Source organism: Vipera berus (genome assembly GCF_964194415.1).
Source record: "Vipera berus genome assembly, chromosome: 3".
NCBI classification, from domain to species: Eukaryota; Metazoa; Chordata; class Lepidosauria; order Squamata; family Viperidae; genus Vipera; species Vipera berus.
In genome coordinates, this window is record NC_138204.1 from 132499557 (window position 1) to 132522395 (window position 22839).

Genomic DNA, 22839 nt, shown 5'->3' on the forward strand with positions numbered 1-22839 from the left:
CAAGCTTGTTACTTTTGCTAGGATTTCATTGTAGAGCAAGGGTGTCAAACTCAATTTCATTGAGGGCCGCATCAGCATTGCAGTTGCCCTCAGGGGGCCGGGTGGGTATGGCCAGGGTGGGCGTGGCCTACTGGGTGGGCATGGCTAGAGTGCGTATGGCCTACTGGGTGGGCATGGCCAGCTCTAGATCGTTCGCATCAAGGGTGCCTATGGGGGCCTGGGAAGGAGTGGGACAGATCTGAGGGTCTCTGGCAGAAGGAGGGTCTCTGGGCCAGGGCCAAGGCAGTGGGGGCCGTTCCCTCACTGTTTCCAGGATGGCTTCGTGGGCCACATGAAACCACTTCACGGGCCGCATCCGGCCCCCGGGCCTTGTGTTTGACATGTGTGTTGTAGAGCCTTGTAGCCGCTTTTGAATATTGTAATGGAAGGATAAGATATATATTTTAAAGAGGGGGCCTCCAGTGAAAGCATTCAGTGATAAAATACATTTCTGTCTAGAAACATTTGCACTATTACTTAAAATCAGTCATTGTTAGCAATGATGAAATAATGGCATAGATCCCAGGAAAAGTCAGCTTCAGCTTACTTGAGAATTCCGTTATCGCAAATAATACTGATGTAGTAAGACATCATGAAAGTACTACATTTTATGCCACTAATTCTGCATGAACATCTTTCTTCTGGTATATGGGTTTTGAGACTAAGACAAGTTGTATTCTAAAAAAGTTAATGGAAGAAAAGTTTCTGTCTGCTTATTTGCCCCTACCTTTTTGAAAAAAAATTTTCAAGAGTGCTGGGGAATCTTCTGAACAATGTCTAATGGAATGGGTAGAGATTGGGACTGGAGGTTTTAGTCAAACTCAGATTGACAATGTAAAGGACCTTCCCATTTTCTCTTCCTTTTTATAGCTTCTGTCTGGCACTTCACACTGTTCAGGAAATTTAAAAAAAAAGAAGCTTGGGTGGAGAGCATAGGTAGTGTAGATAGATAGATAGATAGATAGATAGATAGATAGATAGATAGATAGATAGATAGATATAGAGATATAGAGATATAGAGATAGATAGATGTAGATATAGATATAGATATAGATAGATAGATATATGTGAAGAGAGGATGAGGGGCATTTTTTAAATTTACTTTCTTAAGCAAAACTATTTTCTCCAGTTCACAAGGAAAATTCAGTAGACAATACACCAGCTTCCCATTTATAATTTTCATTCATCTCTCAGTATAAATTTTATTCCCAACAGTACATTCACATTTTTAAAGGTAAAATAGGAAAAATCCTTGAGTAGTACATTAGATATATATATATATAATAGGAAATAAGTGTCCCAGAACAGCAAAAGAATTTCTAAATAAAAGTCTGCCCAAAAGTTGAGTTTTGAAGCCAATTAATTTAATCCTAGACTGTGTAATTGTGTCTAATCATGTCCATACCGTGTTACCCTTCTCTCTCATCCTCTGCCTTCCCTCTTTAATCTCTCCCTCTTCCTCACTTAAATAGTGTTTGCAAATTCTTTGAGGAGAGATTGTCTATCTTGTTCATCTCTGGTACTCGGTAATAAAGAGATTAACTATGTTGTGCTTGACGTTCTTTACAAATCTGCAAAAAGATGATTTTGGCCAGACAATTTATATTCTCACATTTTTAAATTTGCAAGGTTTCTAGGTGACAGTTTGCTAATATGCCTGTTCTGTTTATATGCAATGATAACTGATAATTCAGTAGATCTTCCTTTTTATTCCATCATTAGTTCACTAAAGCCATTGGTCACAGTTCAATTACCTTACACTTCTCATTGAGTCATAATTTTGCCATTTAGCACGTGTATGGGGGGTGCGAAATGATAATCATATTTTTTCTGGGCAAATGACAAGAATGATATACTGTATATCATTTGCATCATGATGTCATTTATGTCATGCCTGACATAAATAATGTAATTCCCAAAATTTACTTGATGACATAACAAAAGTTATTATGGATTGTACTGGATGGCAAAGCATTAGAGATCCACCATTTTAAAAAATATTTCAATAATAACATTCTAACATTATGTATAAGGACATTAATAGTTCTGAACAGTGTCATTATAAGGCTGCATTAGATCTGTGGTTAAAATTGATTGTTTTAGTAGTACTATTTAGTAACCTAATAGTAACACTAGCTGCCTGTAAGTAAGTTCCAAGTTGATCCAATTCCCACAGTGAGTAAATTAATCGTTGCACATATGGGAAAATATAAGAGCCTTAAATATATTGTACAATTGTTATCCTCTGGAAATCTTACTCTTCCTTAAATTTCATTTGGGTATTGCTTGTTTAATACATTTGAGATCGACCTATGCAAAATTAAGGGTGGATGTCTACCTTTACTTTAAAAAAAAGGAAAGAAAAAGATAGTGAAAGATAGGATTTAGTCCCAGTCATGATTTATACACTTGCAAGATAAAATTACAGCTAGTGGACTAATGGAGCCCAGAATTTCTGTCATAAATCATGACAGTCATATGTTGAGGTACCAGACTTGATTTTATGATTTATTTTTTTGATTGAATGTTGTGTCCATTAAGTGAATGAGTTAATATATTCCTAGGGGTGGTTTTTTCTGGGAAAGAAGACTAGAAATAGCAAAAAAACATTGTAAATCACAGTCATGTGACCACATAATGTTGCAACCCGCTATAAAGGTGAGCCAGTTGCCAAACATATAACTGTGGCCAGGTAACTGGGATAGTGTGTAGCTGTCAGAACTATGGAGCAGGATCACAAGTAGCTTTTGTGCTTCTGTTCTAACCTGGAATGGTCCCTAAGCAACCCCCTCTTGTAAGTCAAGGACTACTGTACATATAGCAATAGAATTAGACTTATATACTGCTTCACAGTGCTTTACAGCCCTATCTCAGCAATTTATAGTCATTGCCCCCAATAATCTGGGTCCTCATTTTACCTTCTTCAGAAGGATGGAAAGCTGAGTCAACCGTGATTCGAACGGGATCGAACTGCTGGCAGTCGGCAGAATTAGTCTGCAATACTGTGCCACCACAGCTTTAGGCCTTCAAATGATTTGCTCAGCAGGTGGTCTAATAGAATGTATGAAAAACTCCTATGCTTATCAGCTTTTTAAAGTTAGTAGGTTTTTCCTATTTATTAATTATGTCATGAGAATACATAAAAAGATGTGTGTTCGTTCCATTTTGTCTTTTTTTTACCAGTTACATGTAATCTTGTTTTTAATTCTGCTGCAGATAACAACAACAACCATTTTTAAAACTGTATTATATATGTAAACAACATTAATAACAAGTTAAACAAGTTATTCCGTTTGTACGATGAGGGGAAAACAAATCTGACAGGAAAACATGCGGGAACTTGACAGCTGTCAAAGTTCCCCCCGCACGGCGCAGGCGCAGCCACTGACAGCTCGCGGCTGTCAAAACACCGAGCCATGCGGAAACAAGAACTGTCAAGAGAAGACAGCGCGGATTGGTCCGGTTAGACGCGGCGCCAAAAGAAACGTTCCTGATTGGTCCTCACTGACAGCTGCCGGCTATAAAAGCCGGACGAGTTATTCTGTTTTTGCCTTGCTCTAAATAAACCTCTAGTTAAGCAGCCTGTCGTCCCGAGTGGTCCTTCGGCTACTTCACTGGCGACGAAGGTGGGATCGCTCCTGAGCTGAAGTCACGGCCGAGGAAGAGAGTTCCCGGCAAGAGCTGTCACTGGAAGTTTTAACTTCCAACGGAGCGAGACCTAGGACCGGACGACATGGCCAACTTCGGGCGTGTGAGGGAATTCGATACCCGCCATCCAGAGAGATGGCAATCACACCTGGGGCAAGTCGAGGGATTTCTCCTCGTCAGCAAAATCACCGACGACAGAGCAAAGGCCGCCGCTCTCCTGTACATCAGCGGACCCCCGGTATACGACGCTGCCGTCGGGCTGTTTAGCCCGGTACCCATCACCGAAGTCTCCTACGCGGACCTGGTAGACCAGCTTAACAAACATTATATGCCGGCATGCTCAGAACTGTATTGGCGAGTATAATTCGCCCAGAAGAAACAGCGACTAGACGAACCCGCAAATGACTTCATCGCCGGGGTCAGGCACGCCGCGCGGAACTGCTGCTTCCCTGACCTGGAAGACCGCATCAGAGACCAGGTGGTGATCGGGCTGAGGGACGAGCGGCTACAGAAAAAACTGACATCTAAACCCGACATGAGTCTAGCTGAATTGACCCGAGAAATTATGGCCTACGAGTATAACCACAAGAAGAAATCGACCACCACGACTCCAGAGAGCCCAGCGACCGTATACCAAGAGAGCGCAACTCTCAGTGACAGCGACGAATCGGTGGACTTCACTGACGGGGAGGCCCTTCAGCGCAGAATGGAACGGAGACAACAGAGAAGAAGCGACACATCTGATCGCCGAAGAGCCAGGAACCCACCACCACCACCACCAAGATACGAACAACGGGCCGCCTGCGCCAGCTGCGGGGGCAACCATGCCCGCGGAAGCTGCCGGTTCAGAAACGGAAAGTGCCACAATTGCGGGAAGACGGGCCACATCAAACCGGTGTGCCGAAGCCGGGCCCGCGACAACGTGAATGATCTGGAGGCCAATTCCCCAGGTAGGCCAACTACCCGGGCCAACTTAGGAAAAACGTCAGGGGCCCTAGTAGAAACAATTGATAAGGTACACAGCCTAAGCTCAAAAGTGAGGATCAGGGTAAAAATTCAGGGAGTCACCTGCCCCATGGAGGTGGACTCCGGGTCAGCAGTCTCCTTAATTTCATTCAAAACGTATCAGGAGATCTGCCAGCAAAGCAAAGGAAAAATTCCTTTGAGGCAAACCCAGGTCCACCTAGCTGATTTCCAAAAAACCCCCATTCCTCTGGAAGGGAAGGCTAAGGTTGCTGTAGAGTACAAAAAATTCAAGGGACCCCTAGAAGTTCTAGTGATGCCTGGAAACCGCACCAACCTGATAGGGCTAAACTGGTTTGGGCCTCTGGGCATCGCCATTACTGGGGTAAATACAGTCCAATCCTCTAGCCTCGAAGCCGTCTGCAACAAGTATGCAGACGTCTTCGATGGCACACTAGGAAAATACACTTCCCCCCCCATCTCCTTACAATTAAACCCAGCCATCCAGCCCATAAAGATAAGAGCTAGGAGAGTGCCATTTGCCCTTAAAGAAAAAATAGAAAATGAACTAGAACGCCTCGTAGGTCTTGGGGTGCTAGAACCTACGGAAGGGGGAAGCTGGGAGACCCCAATAGTCACCCCAGTCAAACCTAACGGAGAAATTAGACTATGTGCGGACTATAAAGCGACCCTCAACCTAGCCCTCAGCCCCCATGCTTACCCGGTGCCAGCGGTAAGGGACGTATTTGCTTCCATCCGCTCCGGCGCCATTTTCGCAAAACTTGATCTGACGCAGGCGTACTTGCAACTGCCTGTCACAAATGACACCGCGGAAGCACAAACAATTGTCACCCACCGCGGTGCCTTTAAAGTGAAAAGGCTCCAATTTGGCATCTCGGCAGCCCCGGGTATCTTCCAGGGTATCATGGAGAAAACCCTGAAAGGAATACCCGGGGTCTGCCCCTATTTCGACGATGTTCTCATCGCCGGAGAAAACGAAGCAAACTTAGCTGACAGACTGTCAGCTGTACTGAGCCGGCTCAGAGAAGCCGGTCTCAAACTTAAACGCGAAAAGTGCTCCATCGGAGTCACATCCACAGAATTCCTAGGGTACAAAATAGACGGCCAAGGCATCCACCCCACCACAGAAAAACTAAGGGCTATTCAGGCAGCGCCTAGCCCAAAGAATAAACAAGAACTCCAAGCCTTTTTAGGATTATTAAACTTCTATCACGCTTTCCTTCCCCACAAAGCCACCATAGCTGAGCCTCTGCATAGGCTCCTAGACAAGGGAACCGCCTGGTCCTGGACCAAAACACATGAAAATAGCTTCCAGTCATTAAAAAAGATTATTTGTAACAGTTCAACAATCACCCTTTTCCGAGAAGACACACCAATATGCATCACTTGTGATGCATCTCCCTATGGAATTGGGGCAGTGTTAAGTCATCTATACAAGGATGGCACCCAAAGACCCATAGCTTTTTATTCACGCACTCTGTCAAAAGCAGAAAGGAACTACGCACTAGCAATAGTCGCAGGGGTAAAAAAGTTCCATGACTACCTCTATGGGAGACCCTTTACTATATTCACGGATCACAAACCCCTACTAGGAATATTCACTTGGAATAAAACAACACCGCAGATTCTCTCACCAAGAATACTGCATTGGTCCACCTTCCTATCAGCATATTCTTATAAATTAATACATAAACCAGGAAAGGAATTAGGACACGCAGACTGCCTCAGCAGGCTGCCAATTCAAAGCAAGGACCCAGCCCCAGCCCCAGCAGGGTTGATTCTAGCAATCTCCCAACTTCCAGACTGCCCCCTCTCTGCAAAGATTATAGCTAACAACTCAGCTAAAGACAAAATACTCAGCAGAATCCTCAGGTGGGCAACAACTGGATGGCCAGCACAAAACCCACACCCGCAATTCCAGCCATTCTATAATAGGAGAAATGAAATATCTTCACATATGGGATGCCTTCTATGGGGGAACAGGGTGATAATACCTAATAGGAACACAAACCAAACATTAGACATCTTACACGAAGGACATCCAGGCATTGTCAAGATGAAAGCTCTGGCCAGAAGTTATGTTTGGTGGCCTGGCATAGATAAAGAGATAGAAAAATATGTGGGAGGGTGCTACACCTGTCAAGCAACACGAAGCGAGCCACCCCAAGCACCAATTCACAAATGGGAAACGACAAAAAACCCTTGGTCACGCATACATTTAGATTTCGCAGGACCTATCCAGGGACAGAGTTTCCTAATAGTAGTGGACAGCTATTCTAAATGGTTAGAAGTCACTCCCCTTAGAAAAACAACTTCAGGAGCCACTATACAGGCCCTTAGGAAAATATTCGCCACACATGGCCTCCCAGACACCATGGTTTCAGACAATGGACCTCAATTCACCTCTCGTGAATTTCAGATGTTCGCTATGAAGAACTGTATTAGACTGGTCACGTCTGCACCGTTCCACCCATCGACGAACGGGATGGCTGAAATTATGGTGCGCTCCACAAAAGAAGCTTTGAAAAAATTCGTAAAAGGGAACTGGCAGCGGCGACTCAGCCAGTTCCTAATGTCACAACACGCAACTCCATGCACAACAACGGGCAAATCACCCACGGAACTAAGATGGGGGAGGAGACTGATAACGCGGCTCGACAGACTACATCCAGACACATACTCCGCAGAAAACGATCACCCCCACCCAACCCGCACACTCAAACCTGGGCAAATGATATGGGCACGGTCATACACAGACAAAAACAAATGGGTCCAAGGGACTGTGCTAAAACAAACCGGACCCATTTCTTATCTAATATCCACACAAACTCACGGCAATCTACGCCGACATATCGATCAACTCAGGCCAAGACAACCACCGCACAGCCCAGAACCCCAACCAGAGAACCACGAACTGCAAGCCCCCGCAGAAATACTGCACTGCCGATACCAAACCAAGAGGAAGAGGGGCAAGAGAACTTACTACCGCCTGAACCAGACATCGCCCCACTTCCAAGACGCTCCAACAGGAACAGAAGAGCCCCCACCTACCTAAAGGACTACCAGTGGGGAGGTTCCAACAACCAACAAGGGGGAGGAAACGCTCCAGGGGAGGGGTAAGGGGTGTATTATATATGTAAACAACATTAATAACAAGTTAAACAAGTTATTCCGTTTGTACGATGAGGGGAAAACAAATCTGACAGGAAAACATGCGGGAACTTGACAGCTGTCAAAGTTCCCCCCGCACGGCGCAGGCGCAGCCACTGACAGCTCGCGGCTGTCAAAACACCGAGCCATGCGGAAACAAGAACTGTCAAGAGAAGACAGCGCGGATTGGTCCGGTTAGACGCGGCGCCAAAAGAAACGTTCCTGATTGGTCCTCACTGACAGCTGCCGGCTATAAAAGCCGGACGAGTTATTCTGTTTTTGCCTTGCTCTAAATAAACCTCTAGTTAAGCAGCCTGTCGTCCCGAGTGGTCCTTCGGCTACTTCAAAAACATACAGAGAGTCAATCAGTATTAATTTGATGTGAGGTTTTATAGCACCTAGCATCTGGAATTTGAAATGTAACCTATGTTTTAGGCAGTTAACAGAAAACAATCCCATATCTCATTAGAAAATCACTGGGGACATCCTGTCCTTGTAAACTTCCTCTGTTAAAAGTCCAGACTCTTGGCATAATTTTCTGTAAAACGTAAGCATTGTAATACAGTTTGAAGGATCCTTTACTTTAGATTCTTCCTGGATAACATTAGCATGAAGTCTTGATACCAGCATGATTATATTAAGAACAGGCAATTAAAAGGTAAAATATCTGGATAGGGACATTCAGATCAACCAATTTGTATCTCAGATAGGACAAAATTACCCAAGTGGATGGGGGCTCACACAACAAACTAGATTAAGATATTATAATTGTGTTTTAGTATGTTTTATGGACTTTGCTAATGTCTCCACTTCATTTTTTATTATTATTAATATATGAAACACTTATTACAAGAATACTTAGAAGTGCTTTTTTCTTCTTGTAATAATCTTTATTTCCCTGTTGTGTTTAGAGAACATCATCAGATGAGCTGGCTTTTAGAGCTGAAATTGGAAATGATTGAAAAATACACTTACAATCATGACAAGATTTTTCACATGCAACAGGATAGTCTCCTTTCTATGTCACATAATTGCTGTTATTACCATTGAATCATCAACATCTTTGGAAACAAAACTTACCTTGATGATAATAGAGAAGATTTTTCCGAGACTTAATTCCAGGATTTAGGAACTATGTGGTGTTTTGTTTTGGTTTTTTACAGCGATATTGAAGGTGAGCAGTGATGTATTCCTTGTACCGCTTTCTCCTTTTTTGTTCATGACAGGGAAACAGATTCAAAGCTTTTATTTCTACAGTATTTAGTGGCAAACCTGTATTTGGTTGTTGAAAATTATGCAACCAACTATCATTAATCAGAAATATGGATTAGAAAACCTAGTATGTGGACAAATTAGAGTTGAGCTATTATGTAGAAGTAGAAATGTTTAATTGCTTCCCTTTGGGTATTCAGGACAGAACATAATAATAATAATAATAATAATAATAATAATAATAATAATAATAATAATAATAATAATAATAATAATAATAATAATAATAATAATAATAATAATAATAATAATAAAATAATAATAATAATAATAATAATAATAATAATAATAATAATAATGATGATGATGATGATGATGTTGGAAGGGACCTTGGAGGTCATCTAGTCCAACCCCCTGCTAAGGCAGGAAACCCTATACCATTTCAGACAAGTGGCTGTCCAGTCTCTTCTTAAAAACTTCCAGTGTTGGAGCATTCACCACTTCTGGAGGCAGGTTGTTCCACTGATTAACTGTTCTAACTGTCAGGAAGTTTCTCCTTAGTTCTAAGTTGCTTCTCTCTTTAGTTAGTTTCCATCCGTTGCTTCTTGTCCTGCTTTCAGGTGCTTTGGAGAATAGCTTGCTCCCTCTTCTTTGGGGCAGCCCCTGAGATATTGGAACACTACTATCATGTCACCCCTCACCCTTCTCTTCATTAAACTACACATACCCAATTCCAGCAACCGTTCCCTATATGTTTTAGCCTCCAGTCCCCACATGCAAAACTAAGACTTGTGTCTACTCATAATAACAATAATAGTTAATTGTTACAATTGGATTTAGTATGGGCACCAAATGATACATACAGACCCGCAACTAATACCCATAAAAGTAAGCATAATATAGTTAGTTCTTTTGCACAAGGATGCATTGATATAATCTGTAAGAGGAGGTACACTTTAGTACAGAAAATTGCTGGAAGAATACCCTTCCATCCATTTTCCATTCTACGGGTAGTTTGAATGGAACAATTTACGAAAGAGGGCAAATGATAAGACCAGCATTACATAGTGTCCTCTCACTCTTTTATATGTTTGTTGCGATATTGCAGGGATATACAAAATGGTTGGAGTTTGCATTGTGATAGCACACAAATACTTTCCTCTTTTGCTCCTAATGAATTCTGTTGTGAGCCTGTTAATTTCTAATAAAAGCAGGAGGGACAATGATCTGAGTTGAAGACAAATATGGGTTCAAGGATGATGGGCAATGGAATGCTTTGCCTATAAAGGCTACACAACTAGAGCTCAGCATTTTTAAATCTGGAACTCAGATTTAATTATAGATAGTGGAACAACTCACACTTTGCATCCAGGGGATGTTGAACATTACAATAAAGGGTTCTGTTTCCAGGGGTTGAATTTATCTGTTGAACTCTATAGCTAACAGTAATATTTGAAAGGAGTGAAACTTTACACGAGTAAAATTTAGAAAATTAGTGGGATATAGTGTAGTTGCCAAAGCAAGCTAAAATGTGGGCAGAAAATTATTCACCCAAGAATTTAAGGGTTAAGGTTTTTGTAGGAACTATTGTCAACTTAGTTTTTTCAGTCACTTTCCATCCTGTTTGCAATTATTTAAGAATGGATAGTCTCTGCCAAAACCTAGGTTGCAGAAAGTGCGTTTAAAGAACAATTTGCCTGCATTGCCTGAATCTTAACCTAAAATAACATGGCTAAAAGCCATAGATTTGGAGGTGATCAGCTGTCAGTCAGGGAGAGAAAGCTTTCCTAATAATGGAGTCCTATGGACTTAAAAATAATGTAATTTCCTTGGTGGTTTTCTCTAGTAAGCTAAGAACTGCAGATTAAACAGGTTGGGCTGCAAAATTGTTTTCACAAAAGTAGATTGTCAATGCTTAAAAAGTGACGATTTCCCTGGCCTTTACTTGAGTCGTTGATATAGACAAATAATACATGCACCTGTTGGCAACAGGTAGTTTTTTCAGTATAGTACATTGAATTATTAAAGTAATATTTACTTTAATAATTTACATTGAATTATTAAAGTAATCTTCCGCTAAATAAATAGTGGAGTCATTGGAGTTAGAAAAAGTGTATGGAGGCACTGGAGGACTGGTACATTGTGGTAAGTGAGAAAAGCAATAATCAGGGTTACACTCTGTGCACTAAGCTTATACTATGGACTGCTTAGTTTGATATATGAATGCAAGCATTACTGATTAATTGAGATTTATGTGTAGGCAAGGTTTTGCAGCTGGTTGCTTTCAGTATTGTGTTTTTCCCCCCCAACTGCTGAGAACCAGAAAAGATGTGATCACAATGATACGATGAAAACACCAAAAGGGGCAGAAACAGATTCCTGACCTTACTTTTGATGTGTAAATAAATATGTGTATATTTGCATATGCACATATAAAAGAGATTCCAGCCATCTCTTTTTACTGCTTGCTTTTAAAATGCATGAAAAGGTACCACTACAATTTTTTAGTAGTTCCAGACATAATATGGGGATGTGCAGGGTCACAAAATAGCTGTGGGTATAGAAATGCATCTTCCATGCATGAACTAGACACCAGCTCAGTAAGCTGATGTTGAAAAGAGTAATGGTTTAATAGTGAGTAAGAAGGTTGATACTTTCAGTCGCATTGATTGTACAGTATCATTTGGCCTAGTGCAATGTACAGGTAGGCCTCGACTTACGACCACAATTGAGTCCAAAATCTTCATTGCTAAGAGAGACGTTTGTGAATTGAATTTTGCCCCATTTTACGACCTTAGTTTGCCACAGTTGTTAAGTGAATTGCTGCAGTTGATTTAAGTTAGTAACATGGCTGTTAAGTCAATCTGGCTTTCCCATTGACTTTGCTTGTCAGAAAGTTGCAAAAGGGGATCACAGGACCACACAACACTGCAACCATCATAAAGATGAGTCAGTTGCCAGGGTGTCTGAATTTTGATGGGGATGCCGCAACGGTTGTGTGAAAAATGGTCATCGGTCACTTTTTTTCAGTGCTGCTGTAACTTCGAACGGTCACTGAATGAACCGCGGTAAGTCGAGGGCTGCCTGTATAGAAAGAACTGCGTCAAGTGGTGATCTTGGTATTTGCTGCCCTGTTGCAACAAAGCTGCTGACAGCTCTCTTCACTGTGATGGCTGCTGAAGCATCCATGCTTTCTTGCAGGCTGTGATAATGGATAAATCCCCCACAAGCTTCCACTTGACCTTACAGCTCTGGTGAGTGATCCTTTCCTCACTCTTCAGAGTGATCCCTCCAACGGAGTAACTTGAATTTTGACCAGGGATTTGCAGTTAATAATTAAAAATATATTCTTGGACAGGATGTGCCTGGCTCTGTGCATGTAACAATACGCAGATGATCTCCTGCTGGCTCGTGACAGATGTAGTAATAAACCCTCTTCCCTTTGTCAAAAGTTTTGCATCAGCAGTTGCTGAAATTAGAATTTAACAAAGTTGGAGCATCACGCTGGTTTTGGTTTTCTGAAGGACAAGGAAGTACACGTGAAAAGACTAGAAAATAAGAAAGGCTTGGTGTGGGGAAAGAAGCTTTTGTGACAAGTTAGGACATTAAATGAAAATGTGGTGGGGAGTGGGGATAGGAATATGTGAAAAGAGTAAGTCTCTCAAGCAACAAGTGAGAGCAAACCAGAGGAAGGAATACAACAACAACAGAAGTCAGGAAATTGCCACAGGAAGGGAACTGTTTCTTAACTTTTATGTTTCAGACAGGATTGCTAGCTAACCTGAAGCTTAGATGACTGTTCAGTTTTACTGGCAGGATCTATAATTACCCCCAGTAGTCCCATATTCTGTTCTCCTTGCCTCATCATAAGGGATTTGAAAAGGCAAAACAGCAGAAATGTAGAAAACAAATTTTCTTCTACAGCACACTGGTCCGAAGTCCTGAAAAATGCAGTGCCAAGAAGCCTCAGCACTTCTTTCTTAATTAGGCATGTCTGTAATTTGAAGGCCTAGCCTGCCTTCCTCACTTGTCACTTGGACTTTGGAGTGACTCCAGCGACTTTTTGCACTAAACTCAGTGCAAAATTTGGTCTACAGCTGCCCTTACCAAATCTGCTGAAGCTGATATAAAATCTTTCAGAGAACTCTTTGAAGCCTCCTGTTCCATGGTGACAATTGGCCGATGCATTAAGTGTATAAGCAGGGCCCACCCCCCAAGTCCTAAAGACGGCGTTACTTTTAGGAGTGGGTTACAAGAGCTGTTCTCGTCCTCTTAGTACAGCAGTAAGGCAGGACAAGCTGCCTTGTAGACATTGCTGTAGGTCTTCTTAGGATTTGCAGGATACGCTCCCTTGGTTTAAAAGGAATGTTTCAGTGATTTTTCCAGACATTTCCACCACAAAGGTGATACAATACAAGGTGGGAGGAGTGACCATCCAATCAGCTTACCAAATTACTTTTATTTATACACTTAGGCAAGTTTATCTAGTTTATGTACCCCATGTCAGTCAGCAGTTTATTGAAAAGTTGGTGGTAGGCTTAGTCAATAGAGTACGGGTATAAATATGCTTCTCTTTTAATCCTGCAGCTTTTTAACAGCAGTGTTTTTCTTGCTTTTCACTACCAAGAGGTTAAGCATTAAATAGGAGCTGGGAAAAGGTTTTTGTAGATCTGGTGTTTTTTAAGTAGTAACACCAGGATCTTAAATCAAGATTAGGATTGTGGTCTGGAGAGGAGACAGATTTTAACTTTTTCTGTTCATATTGTGCTCTTGATTAAAATAGTGGCTATCCACCTGTACCTTTGCCAAGGCACTGCCTTTACTGGTTTATTAAAAATGGGGGGGGGATCTTTCTTTTTTTGTAACTGGGCACTAGTGAGCGTGAATCTGGTGGTAGTGAAGATGGTAGCATTGCAGAAAATGTGCTAGTTAGCATCCTTAAATGACTGAAGACAATTTTGAAACACAGCTTTGGCTGGTTTATTTTTCATAACACTTGATAAAAAAAAGAGATAGGCATTGCCATTTCTACTTTGTTGCCTTTTGGATGTCTAGAGACTACGGCTCTTCTGATCCTCATTAGCATGGGCAAAAATACTGCTGACTAGGGATTATTGCAATTATTCTTCCACAGAAAAGACACCATCTGTTGAACATGTTGGGCTAATTTGTTGTGTATCTATTAGGTGCCGAAGGTTAATATATCATAAATTAGTTAATACTACCAGGGTTGACTTCCTATATTGAATGCATAAACAAAACAGCAATATTCATTTTTGTTTTACACTTTTTTAATGGCAATTATAGAATATACTTTTAAACAATAAATTAAAAGGCCCTTGAAAGGGAATCTGTTCTGTATCCTGCATTGGATGCATATAGAGTGATTAATGTTGTAGAGAAATCTGAGTTTATATGAAGTGGTATTCATTTTTTCCTTAATAGTTTTTTTAAAAAAAAAACACCTAGTACAGGGGTAGGCAACCTTGGCTCTTTTATGACTCATGGACTTCAACTCCCAGAATTCCTGAGCCAGCTGGCTCAGGAATTCTGGGAGTTGAAGTCCATGAGTCATAAAAGAGCCAAGGATGCCTACCCCTGACCTAGTACATAGTGTAATGTAATATCTATTGAAACCCTCACTACATAAAGTACAATTTAAGAGATTAACACCACCATGGCGCTCCTAATTCAGACTGGTGTGATGGCCGGGTTGAAAGGATTTTAACTCTTCCCTCATGCCATTTTGCCATGGAACATCACCTTCTCCATTTGATAGTTGCTCAAGTGTGCAAGGTACACAAGTATACAAAATCTGGAGGCCCTTGTTCTGCTTTCCCCATTGCTCCTACTGTCCATGTGCTAACCCATTGTAAGGGAAAATAGGGCCTCTCAAAATGGCAGCTCAGAGAACCTTCATTTTGCAACCATACCCATTGACAAAGTTCATAGCAAAGAAACATAATCATGGAATGCAATAAAAGTTACGTTTCCGTAACCGAAACAACTGTCCTATATTCTTGAACATTTTTTGTGAAGTAAGATTATGGTATAAACCTTCATGTCTTCCTTAACTTCTCCTGATAATTGTCTGGGAAAACTAAAAGGCTCAATGTGATAGCCTCAATTCACAGAAGAACTGGCTGCAAACACTAAAGGGAGAAAGGGGGGTGTCAACCCCTCTTTTCAGTGATCGCAGTATTATAAAACGAGAAGACTCCCTCTTTTCCCCCCAAAAAACCCTCATCCCTTCCTGTTATGCTTCCCCTCTTGCTCATATCTACCTGTAACAAAGAAATACTGCTCAACTGTTTTTTTTAGCTTGAACAGCTTAATGCATACTAATTAATTGCTGCACATGCAGAAAAAAAATGGACAAATAAATAAATAAATCCTAATCTTAATTTTTTTATACATTAAATAAAAGCAGGTGCTATCCACGCTGCAGCCATTTGCCTCCCTGGGTAAATCAGCTGGGGGGGGGGAAAGGCAGTTTAAGAAATCCTTTCTAGATTTAAATCCCTTAACGTTGCTTTGGTCTCAGGTAGTGACCGTTACTGGCTTCCACAGGGTGAGTGAGACTAGGAAATCAAATCCTATCCGTAAAAAGGAGGACTTCAATTGCCCATATGTACAGTAGCCATGAGGGACACGGTGGCTCAGTGGGTTAGGACGCTGAGCTTGTCGATCAGATGGTCGGCAGTTTGGTGGGTCGAATCCCGAGTGCTGCGTAGCAGAGTGAGCGCCTGTTACTCATCCCAGCTTCTCCCAACTTAGCAGTTCGAAAGCATGTAAAAATGCAAGTAGAAAAATAGGGACCACTACGGTGGGAAGGTAACAGCGTTCTGTCTAGTTATGCCGGCCACATGACCACAGAGATGTTCTTGGACAAGCGCTGGCTCTTCAGCTTTGAAATGGAGATGAGCACTGGCCCCTAGAGTTGGAAACAACTAGCACGCATGTGCAGGGGAACCTTTACCTCTTCCTTTACAGTAGCCATTTTGAAATCTGTATCCACCCCTGCCTCAGTGGGAGGTTGGTGTTCTTGATGTTTATATAGCTTGGTTAATGGTTCCCCCTGTTTCCTTACTCTTCCCTGGATCAATTTGCTCGTTTTAAAAGAAAAAAAAAGTACCACACTTCTTACTATGCTTGCTTTCACTAGGATTAGAAAGAAAATTAACAACTTTCCTATTAATTCAGCTTGTTAAATAAAATTAAGCCAGGTCCAATTGTTTCACTGTTTCATCCCAAATAAAAAAACAACAGAAGAAGTTATTTTGTAAGAAAAAAGTCAGGGGCAGCAACGAGGGGCTGGAAAGGGGAGAATATTCACACCATAGATGCAGTAGCCAAATAGAGTGGAGTGGAATAGGTTGGCTTACAAGACATTAAAGGGCAGCGTGCAAACAAACAAACCGGAGCTCACAGAGCTTGTGAACCAACACAAGATGAAAAGTCTTTCATTTAACAGAGCTTAAAAAAAAGGCCAGGCAAAAAAGTTGCATTATCATAGGCTGGTTGGTGGTGGGTTGAAGGTGACAACAATCCTGCACACCCTCTGAAACTGTGTATTTCTTGTGCTTGCATTGAGATGAGCTGAAAGTGTGGTACCATCCTTAGATTACCCATGTCTGCATACATGGGTATTGTCACTACCTTCTTCCAGATTTTTGTTTAGTTTCCCCATCCTAATATTTCTCAGTGGACGTTTGCAATCCATATGTGGTGAAAATACCTTTGTTCAAGCACAGAGGGAAGTGAATTCTCTTCAGACCACATTGTAGAATTATTAGAGAACTGGTATCCTTCCAGCTTTATAGTGCTTGGTGGCCAGAAATATATCCCTGCCAGGTTATTCCATTTTCTGTTTCTGACTCAATAGACCCCCCACCCCGTTCAAATGCATCTTGCATGCAGACATTGGATTTTCCCAGCTAGAAACATTGAGTTCATTGTTGCTTGGCAGAAGAAGGACATTTGAGCTCATTGAACAGGACCTAATTAGTAGAATCAATAGATGAAATCAAAATGTGAATGGAGTAGAAATGAAATATATTTTGGGTGAGGACAAAACTGAGCCTGTCTAATTCATTGGTCATTCAAAAAACAACAACAACAACAACGAACAAAATAGCAGGTAGATGTTCAGTGCCCCCTCAGTGCCCCCCTCCCCCATAGCTGATTGTTTTTTTTTATCTCGGTTAAATGTGTGATTGCCCTTTATTCTTGTGGAAAAAAAATAGTAGTATTCAAATATAATGATATAACTTATGGTCAGGGTGCGGAGTATCTTCTGGCAGCGCGGACTCTACGTGCTTCTGCTGACCATCCTGTTTTGGGGAGAGCAACGGGGGAGGGTATGGAAGAAATAGGCACCTTGCACAAAAGCTGGTTTGTGTTATCTAGCCATTGCCAGGCAAACAAATAGAGGCTTAATTGGGGATTGACTATCTGGAAGCAAATATAACACTCGCTTTTGTTTAATACACTGCCCTTGCTGATTTGCAAAAACTGCGGTGAAGTGAAATGTGACTGGATGGGCATGAACATGTTATTTTCTTTATGCAATAAACTCACAGTGACCTACATGGATGAAATGGAATGGCACTAACGTTGTTAGGTTTTAGCGACCGTTCTCCTGATCAAAGTGGGCTGGGTGTCTTTTTGGAAGGGTTGATGTGGGATCCATTTTAAATTCAGTGCATTATTTAAAACCTTTCATAGCAAGCTGTTACCTTTTTAATTCTTTTTCTAAAGCAGCTATATTAGTCATGAATGCTTGTGAAAATCTGTATTTCCTAAAACATGGGTAGACATGCAAGGGCAAACCATGAGCTCTTAAGCAAATCTTTCAGAGAAGGTGAAAGCCACAAGTTCCTCTTCTAAATTACAGAAAACGTAGGAAAGAATATACGCACATGAACTAATGTGCCCAGAAGTTATAATTCCACAATCATTCAAAGCTCACAGCTACAACACATTGTCCTATTTATCTCTGCTGATCCAACTTATTTCCCTGGTTTATTAACTGACATTATGTCAGAGTTCTCTGATTTTAATGAGAAGTTAAGGGCGAAGTTGACATTCTAGAGAAGCAAGGCAAGGAGCATGTACACATATATGACATGTGGCTGCAATTCTATAATATATAGAATTTCATGAAGTTTTGGGAAATTGTCCAATATAGATGAAAAATGTCCGTATGAAATAAGAGAATGAAATTCATTTGCCTGGAATGCAATTTGGAATGCATGGAAAGTAAACATCTGTAGGAATGTTGAGGGAAAATTAAATGAAGATAAATTAAGCAGGGTTTTTTTTTTCAGGATTTGGGTAAGATTGCCCATTCCCATTTGAATATCATTGTATATGTTTAAACCTAGAAAATGTAAGCAATGGCTCTTTTTTATACTGCAATGGAATTTTCCTTTGCTATATTAAGGTGAAATAGTTTGAATGGTATATAGATAACATAGGAAATGTCTGTATCACAGGACATTTGAAAAGGGAGAGGATCCTGGTTGGTTTTTATTTCTCCACTGACTAGACCATGTTTATTGTGGAGAGGAAGAGAGATATATGAGAGCTAGTCTTCTAACACTACTGCTCTCCAGGTTTAAGAGTTGTAGAAAGGAAACAAATTGGGGAAAACTAGTGTAGATCTACCTCCAAACATTCTTAGAAATTGCCATTTTGGATTGGGCAATAAATCTTTAATGGAACTTAATATACTTTATTATGACCAAACCCGAGAGACAAATCTATAATGGAGACTCTTGTTAAATTAGAAACAATTTTAAAGAAAACCATGACAATGTATCTCTATAGAATATTTGCAATATTTTGGGCCCAGGGATCTGCATTTATTTACTCTATGCAGTGATGTTTTTAATAACCATAAATAGATGTAATAATTTCCCCTTTCTGGAAAAATTAAATCCACTAGCAATTCAAGTGGTACAGTCCAAGACCATAGTGAAAATATTATTTTTAGTTTTCAGTTATAAAATGGCTAGATTGCATTCAAAAGCAGGCTGAGTTTGCATATCATACTGAGCCTAAATGTGCTTTGGGTTTAGCTTTGTGGATGAACTTGGTTTATAGTTTAGCAGGTTGCATTGACAAGCACAACATGACCGAAACACATCTTGTTTACTAATACTTTATGAAATGGGATTGAATTATCGATGACTAGTTTACTTCATTTATTTCAGTGAGAACAAAACCATGATGGAGAAAGTTAGTCTGGATGCAGCCCCCTCTTCTCTATTTATTCTAGTATTATTGCTTCTTGCACCTTGTGTAAGGAGGACAAAGTAATTTAGTGTTCGTTTTACTGGTAACCTTATTTGGAGGATGACCCTCTCCTTCTTCTCATTTCCAGAGCTCCGACATGGGAGGCAAACTGAGCAAGAAGAAGAAGGGTTATAATGTGAATGATGAAAAGACCAAAGACAAAGACAAGAAGGCTGAGGGGACAGCAGCTGAGGAAGGGGAGGCTCCAAAAGAGAATGAGCCAAGCCAGCAGACCACCACGGAGACCGCCGAAGTGAAAGAGAATAATAAAGACGAGATGGGAGACAAGGATGACCAGGTAGCTGCCAACAAGACAGAGGAGAAGGAAGGGGAGAAAGGTGTCAGCCCAGAAGAACCGAAGAAACCCGAGCCAGAGAAGCCAGACACTCCGGGCGACACAAAAGCAGAGCCTCCGAAGAGCACTGAAACCTCTAAGGAGGAACCAAGCTCAGATGCTCCTCCAGCCAGCAGCGACACCCCGAAATCCTCAGAGCTCAGTGGTGATGCAAAAGCTTCCCAGCCTTCAGAGGTCACGGCTACTAGTAAAGGAGGAGATGACAAGGGCAAAGAGGAAGGGGAAGCCAAAAAGACTGAGGCTCCTGCAGTCCCGGAAACTAAAAGTGATGTGGCCCAAGCTTCAGACTCAAAACCCAGCAGCAGCTGCAACGAGGCTGCGCCTTCTTCCAAGGAGACCCCGCCAACAACAGAAGCACCTAGTTCTACTCCTAAGGCCTCAGAGCCCGCAGCCCCACCAGAGGAAGCGAAAGCATCTGAAGCTCCGGCGGCAAACTCGGATCAAACCATAGCAGTGAAGGATTAAATCGGACAGCCTATTGCAAAACAAAACAAAATTAACCACTTAAAAACAACCTGTGTCTTTTTTTTTAATTATCTTTTTCCCCCCCAGCTCTACTAACTTGTTATGTAGCTGAACTGTATTGCCCAAGAAAACAAGCAAGCAAGCAGTGTCCCATTAAGTTAAGGGGGATGGGGGAATGGTTGACATGGGGTAATCTAAATAGTATTTTTGTGGGGGGAAATATCTAATATAGTTTCTGCCAACTTTCCAAAAAAAAAAATATCTCTGCATTTCGTTAAGAAGACAACCCAGATTGTCTGAAAGTGCAGCATGCCTCTTTTCTCTTCTCCTCCTTCCTCTTCCTCCTGACCTGCTCCAAACGCACTCCACTTTATCTTTTCCTTCCTTTTTCTTAGGAGGGATGGGGGAGCAATGATAGAATTAATTCTGCCTTCTGGGCCAGTGCCACACCAATCAAACCTTTATAAAAGCAGTATTTCTCGTGGGTTCTTTAAAAATTTTATTTACAGGCTTTATCATTTTGTATTTTTTATGCAGTGGACGAATGGCAACTTTCAGACAAAACTCACGTAGCTGTCGACATTTTGTTTTTTCCGCAATGCCAATCCTGCAATTCTTCTTCTTCTTCTTCCCCAAATATTTTTTGGGAGTTAAAAAAAATAGTTTAAAAAAAAAAGCATTCTCATCCTACTTAGCCTACCTAGATTTCTCATGACGAGTTTAATGCATGTCTGTGGTTGAGTGCACCTGTAGTTCTGTTTATTGGTCAGTGAAAATGAAAAAAATAAATAAAATATCTGCGTTCATTGCAGTTCCAGTTTCTCTTCCATTCTGTGTCACAGACACCAAGTCACCTCTCATTGGAAATAAACAAAAGCAAAATGTACAATGGATGCATTGAAATTATATGTAATTGTATAAATGGTGCAACAGTAATAAAAGTTAAATAATTTAAAAAACATCTCAGGTGTTAGCGGCTGCAATTTTATTTAGATTAACTTATCTCGCTAGTAGCGAGCCAGTGTGGTATAATGGTTAAAGTGATGGACTAAAAGCAGAGAGACCCAGATTAGGAATAGAAGCCAACTGGGTGCTATTTGTCCAGTCATTTTTCCCCCCTCTGCCCAAATCAATTTAGGTTCTGTCACAAGCAAAACGAAACCTTCACTCTATCATGCATTGATAGCCTCACCAAACTAAAGAGTACAAAGTATAAAACTGTTAGTGGACACAGTGTGGACCCCTCCCTCCCTTCTGGTTATCAAATTCTGGTACGTTCCTCTAAAAGGAAACCTCGTGTTTCTTTTCCAAGTCAGAATTTAGCAAAGTCGAAGCTATTGAGAATATTGACCAGATTGAGACAGGCCCTCAAAGAAGAGAGATAAGCTGAGATAAAGACAAAGCAAAGCAGGAGAGAAACGGGTTGAAAATGGATTGGGAGAGTTGGAAATCAAGAGAAAACACGTGTACAGTCAGAAACCAAAATTACAGGAGGAACTGCTTTTTATGATCCATTGTATAAATAAAACCAACTAAGAGCTTTCGTATAGAAGGAAGTGCGGTAGCTAGTTTGTCCCATGGTATGGAAAAGTACTCTTGGAAATATTTGATTTCTTTAGTGATACAGAACTTCAAGACTGGTCACCAAAGATACTGTTGTAATCCTGCATGGGCACTGCATGAGAGCAATGTGGCTGTTATCATTAGTGAATATTCTGACTCACTAGCATCATTTGCTAGTCCATCTGTTCATTGCATGGAAAATTATGTCTCAGTTGCCTATATCTGGAGTTTGCTGTCTATAGCTTTTCCAAAGTTGATATTTGAAGGCACAGTGGACCTATTTCTCTTGGTCTCGTTAGCTAAAGAATTACGGAGTCAAAATCTAACACACATAAAGGGCTCCAAGTTGAGAAAGAGCCACTAATTCTAGCATAAGACAAAACTAATTAAGTATAATCTGCTTCATGCTCTGTGTAGATATTTTACTAACTAAAAGAAAAATCACATATTGTAATAAAATGTGGATGTCTTCAGAGGAGGACCACCAAGATAGTGATGGAACTTAAAATCCTGTGAGGAATTATTAAAGCAGTGTTTTTCACCCTTGGCCACTTGAATATATATGGACTTCAAAACTCCCAGAAATCCCCACCCAGCAGGAATTCTGGCAGTTAAAATCCACATATCTTCAAGTAGCCAAGGTTGAGACACACTGGATAAAAGTGTGTATGTTTATTCTGTGGAAGACAGGTCTGGGAGAAAACATGAAAATAATCTTCAAATATCTAAATGGTTGGCATATAAAAGACAGAAGGGATTTGTTTTGTGTTGCCTTAGATGGCAAGCCCAGAATCAAAGCACTGAAACTACAGGGAAGTAGATTCAAGTAGATACAGGAATTTCCTGATGGTAAAACCTGTGAAACGGGCAGCTTCATGAAGTATGTTCCCTCTAAATGAAGGTTTTTAAACAGAGACTAGATAACTATTTCTAGAAATTGTTTCAGGGGATCAAACCCTGAGCAGCAGATTGGACTAGGTAGCCTCTGAGGTTTCCAGGTCTCTCATTCTTTGTTCTGGAAGTATACAGTATATAAATATAGAGATCTGGTCTACCAAACTCCAGAGGGCCACGAGATGACAGCAAAGAGATATAGACAGGTCTATTTCTTTGCTATCATCTAT

At 41.0% G+C, this 22839-nt stretch overlaps 1 protein-coding gene across 3 annotated transcripts in view; it reads left to right on the top strand.

Moving 5' to 3' along the window:
* BASP1 (brain abundant membrane attached signal protein 1) overlaps window positions 1–21104 on the top strand; it is a 78161-nt gene extending 57057 nt beyond the window's left edge. For 2 of the 3 annotated variants that reach the window (XM_081323250.1, XM_081323249.1), the window contains one exon: window positions 19421–21104. In XM_081323250.1, the coding sequence (XP_081179376.1) occupies window positions 19430–20152 (723 nt within the window). In that variant the 5' untranslated portion in view covers window positions 19421–19429 and the 3' untranslated portion in view covers window positions 20153–21104. Of the gene's footprint in view, window positions 1–8778; window positions 8996–19420 lie in introns of those variants that run through there. The other variant, XM_081323251.1, reaches the window with a different exon arrangement.
* Window positions 21105–22839: the final 1735 nt, after the last annotated feature.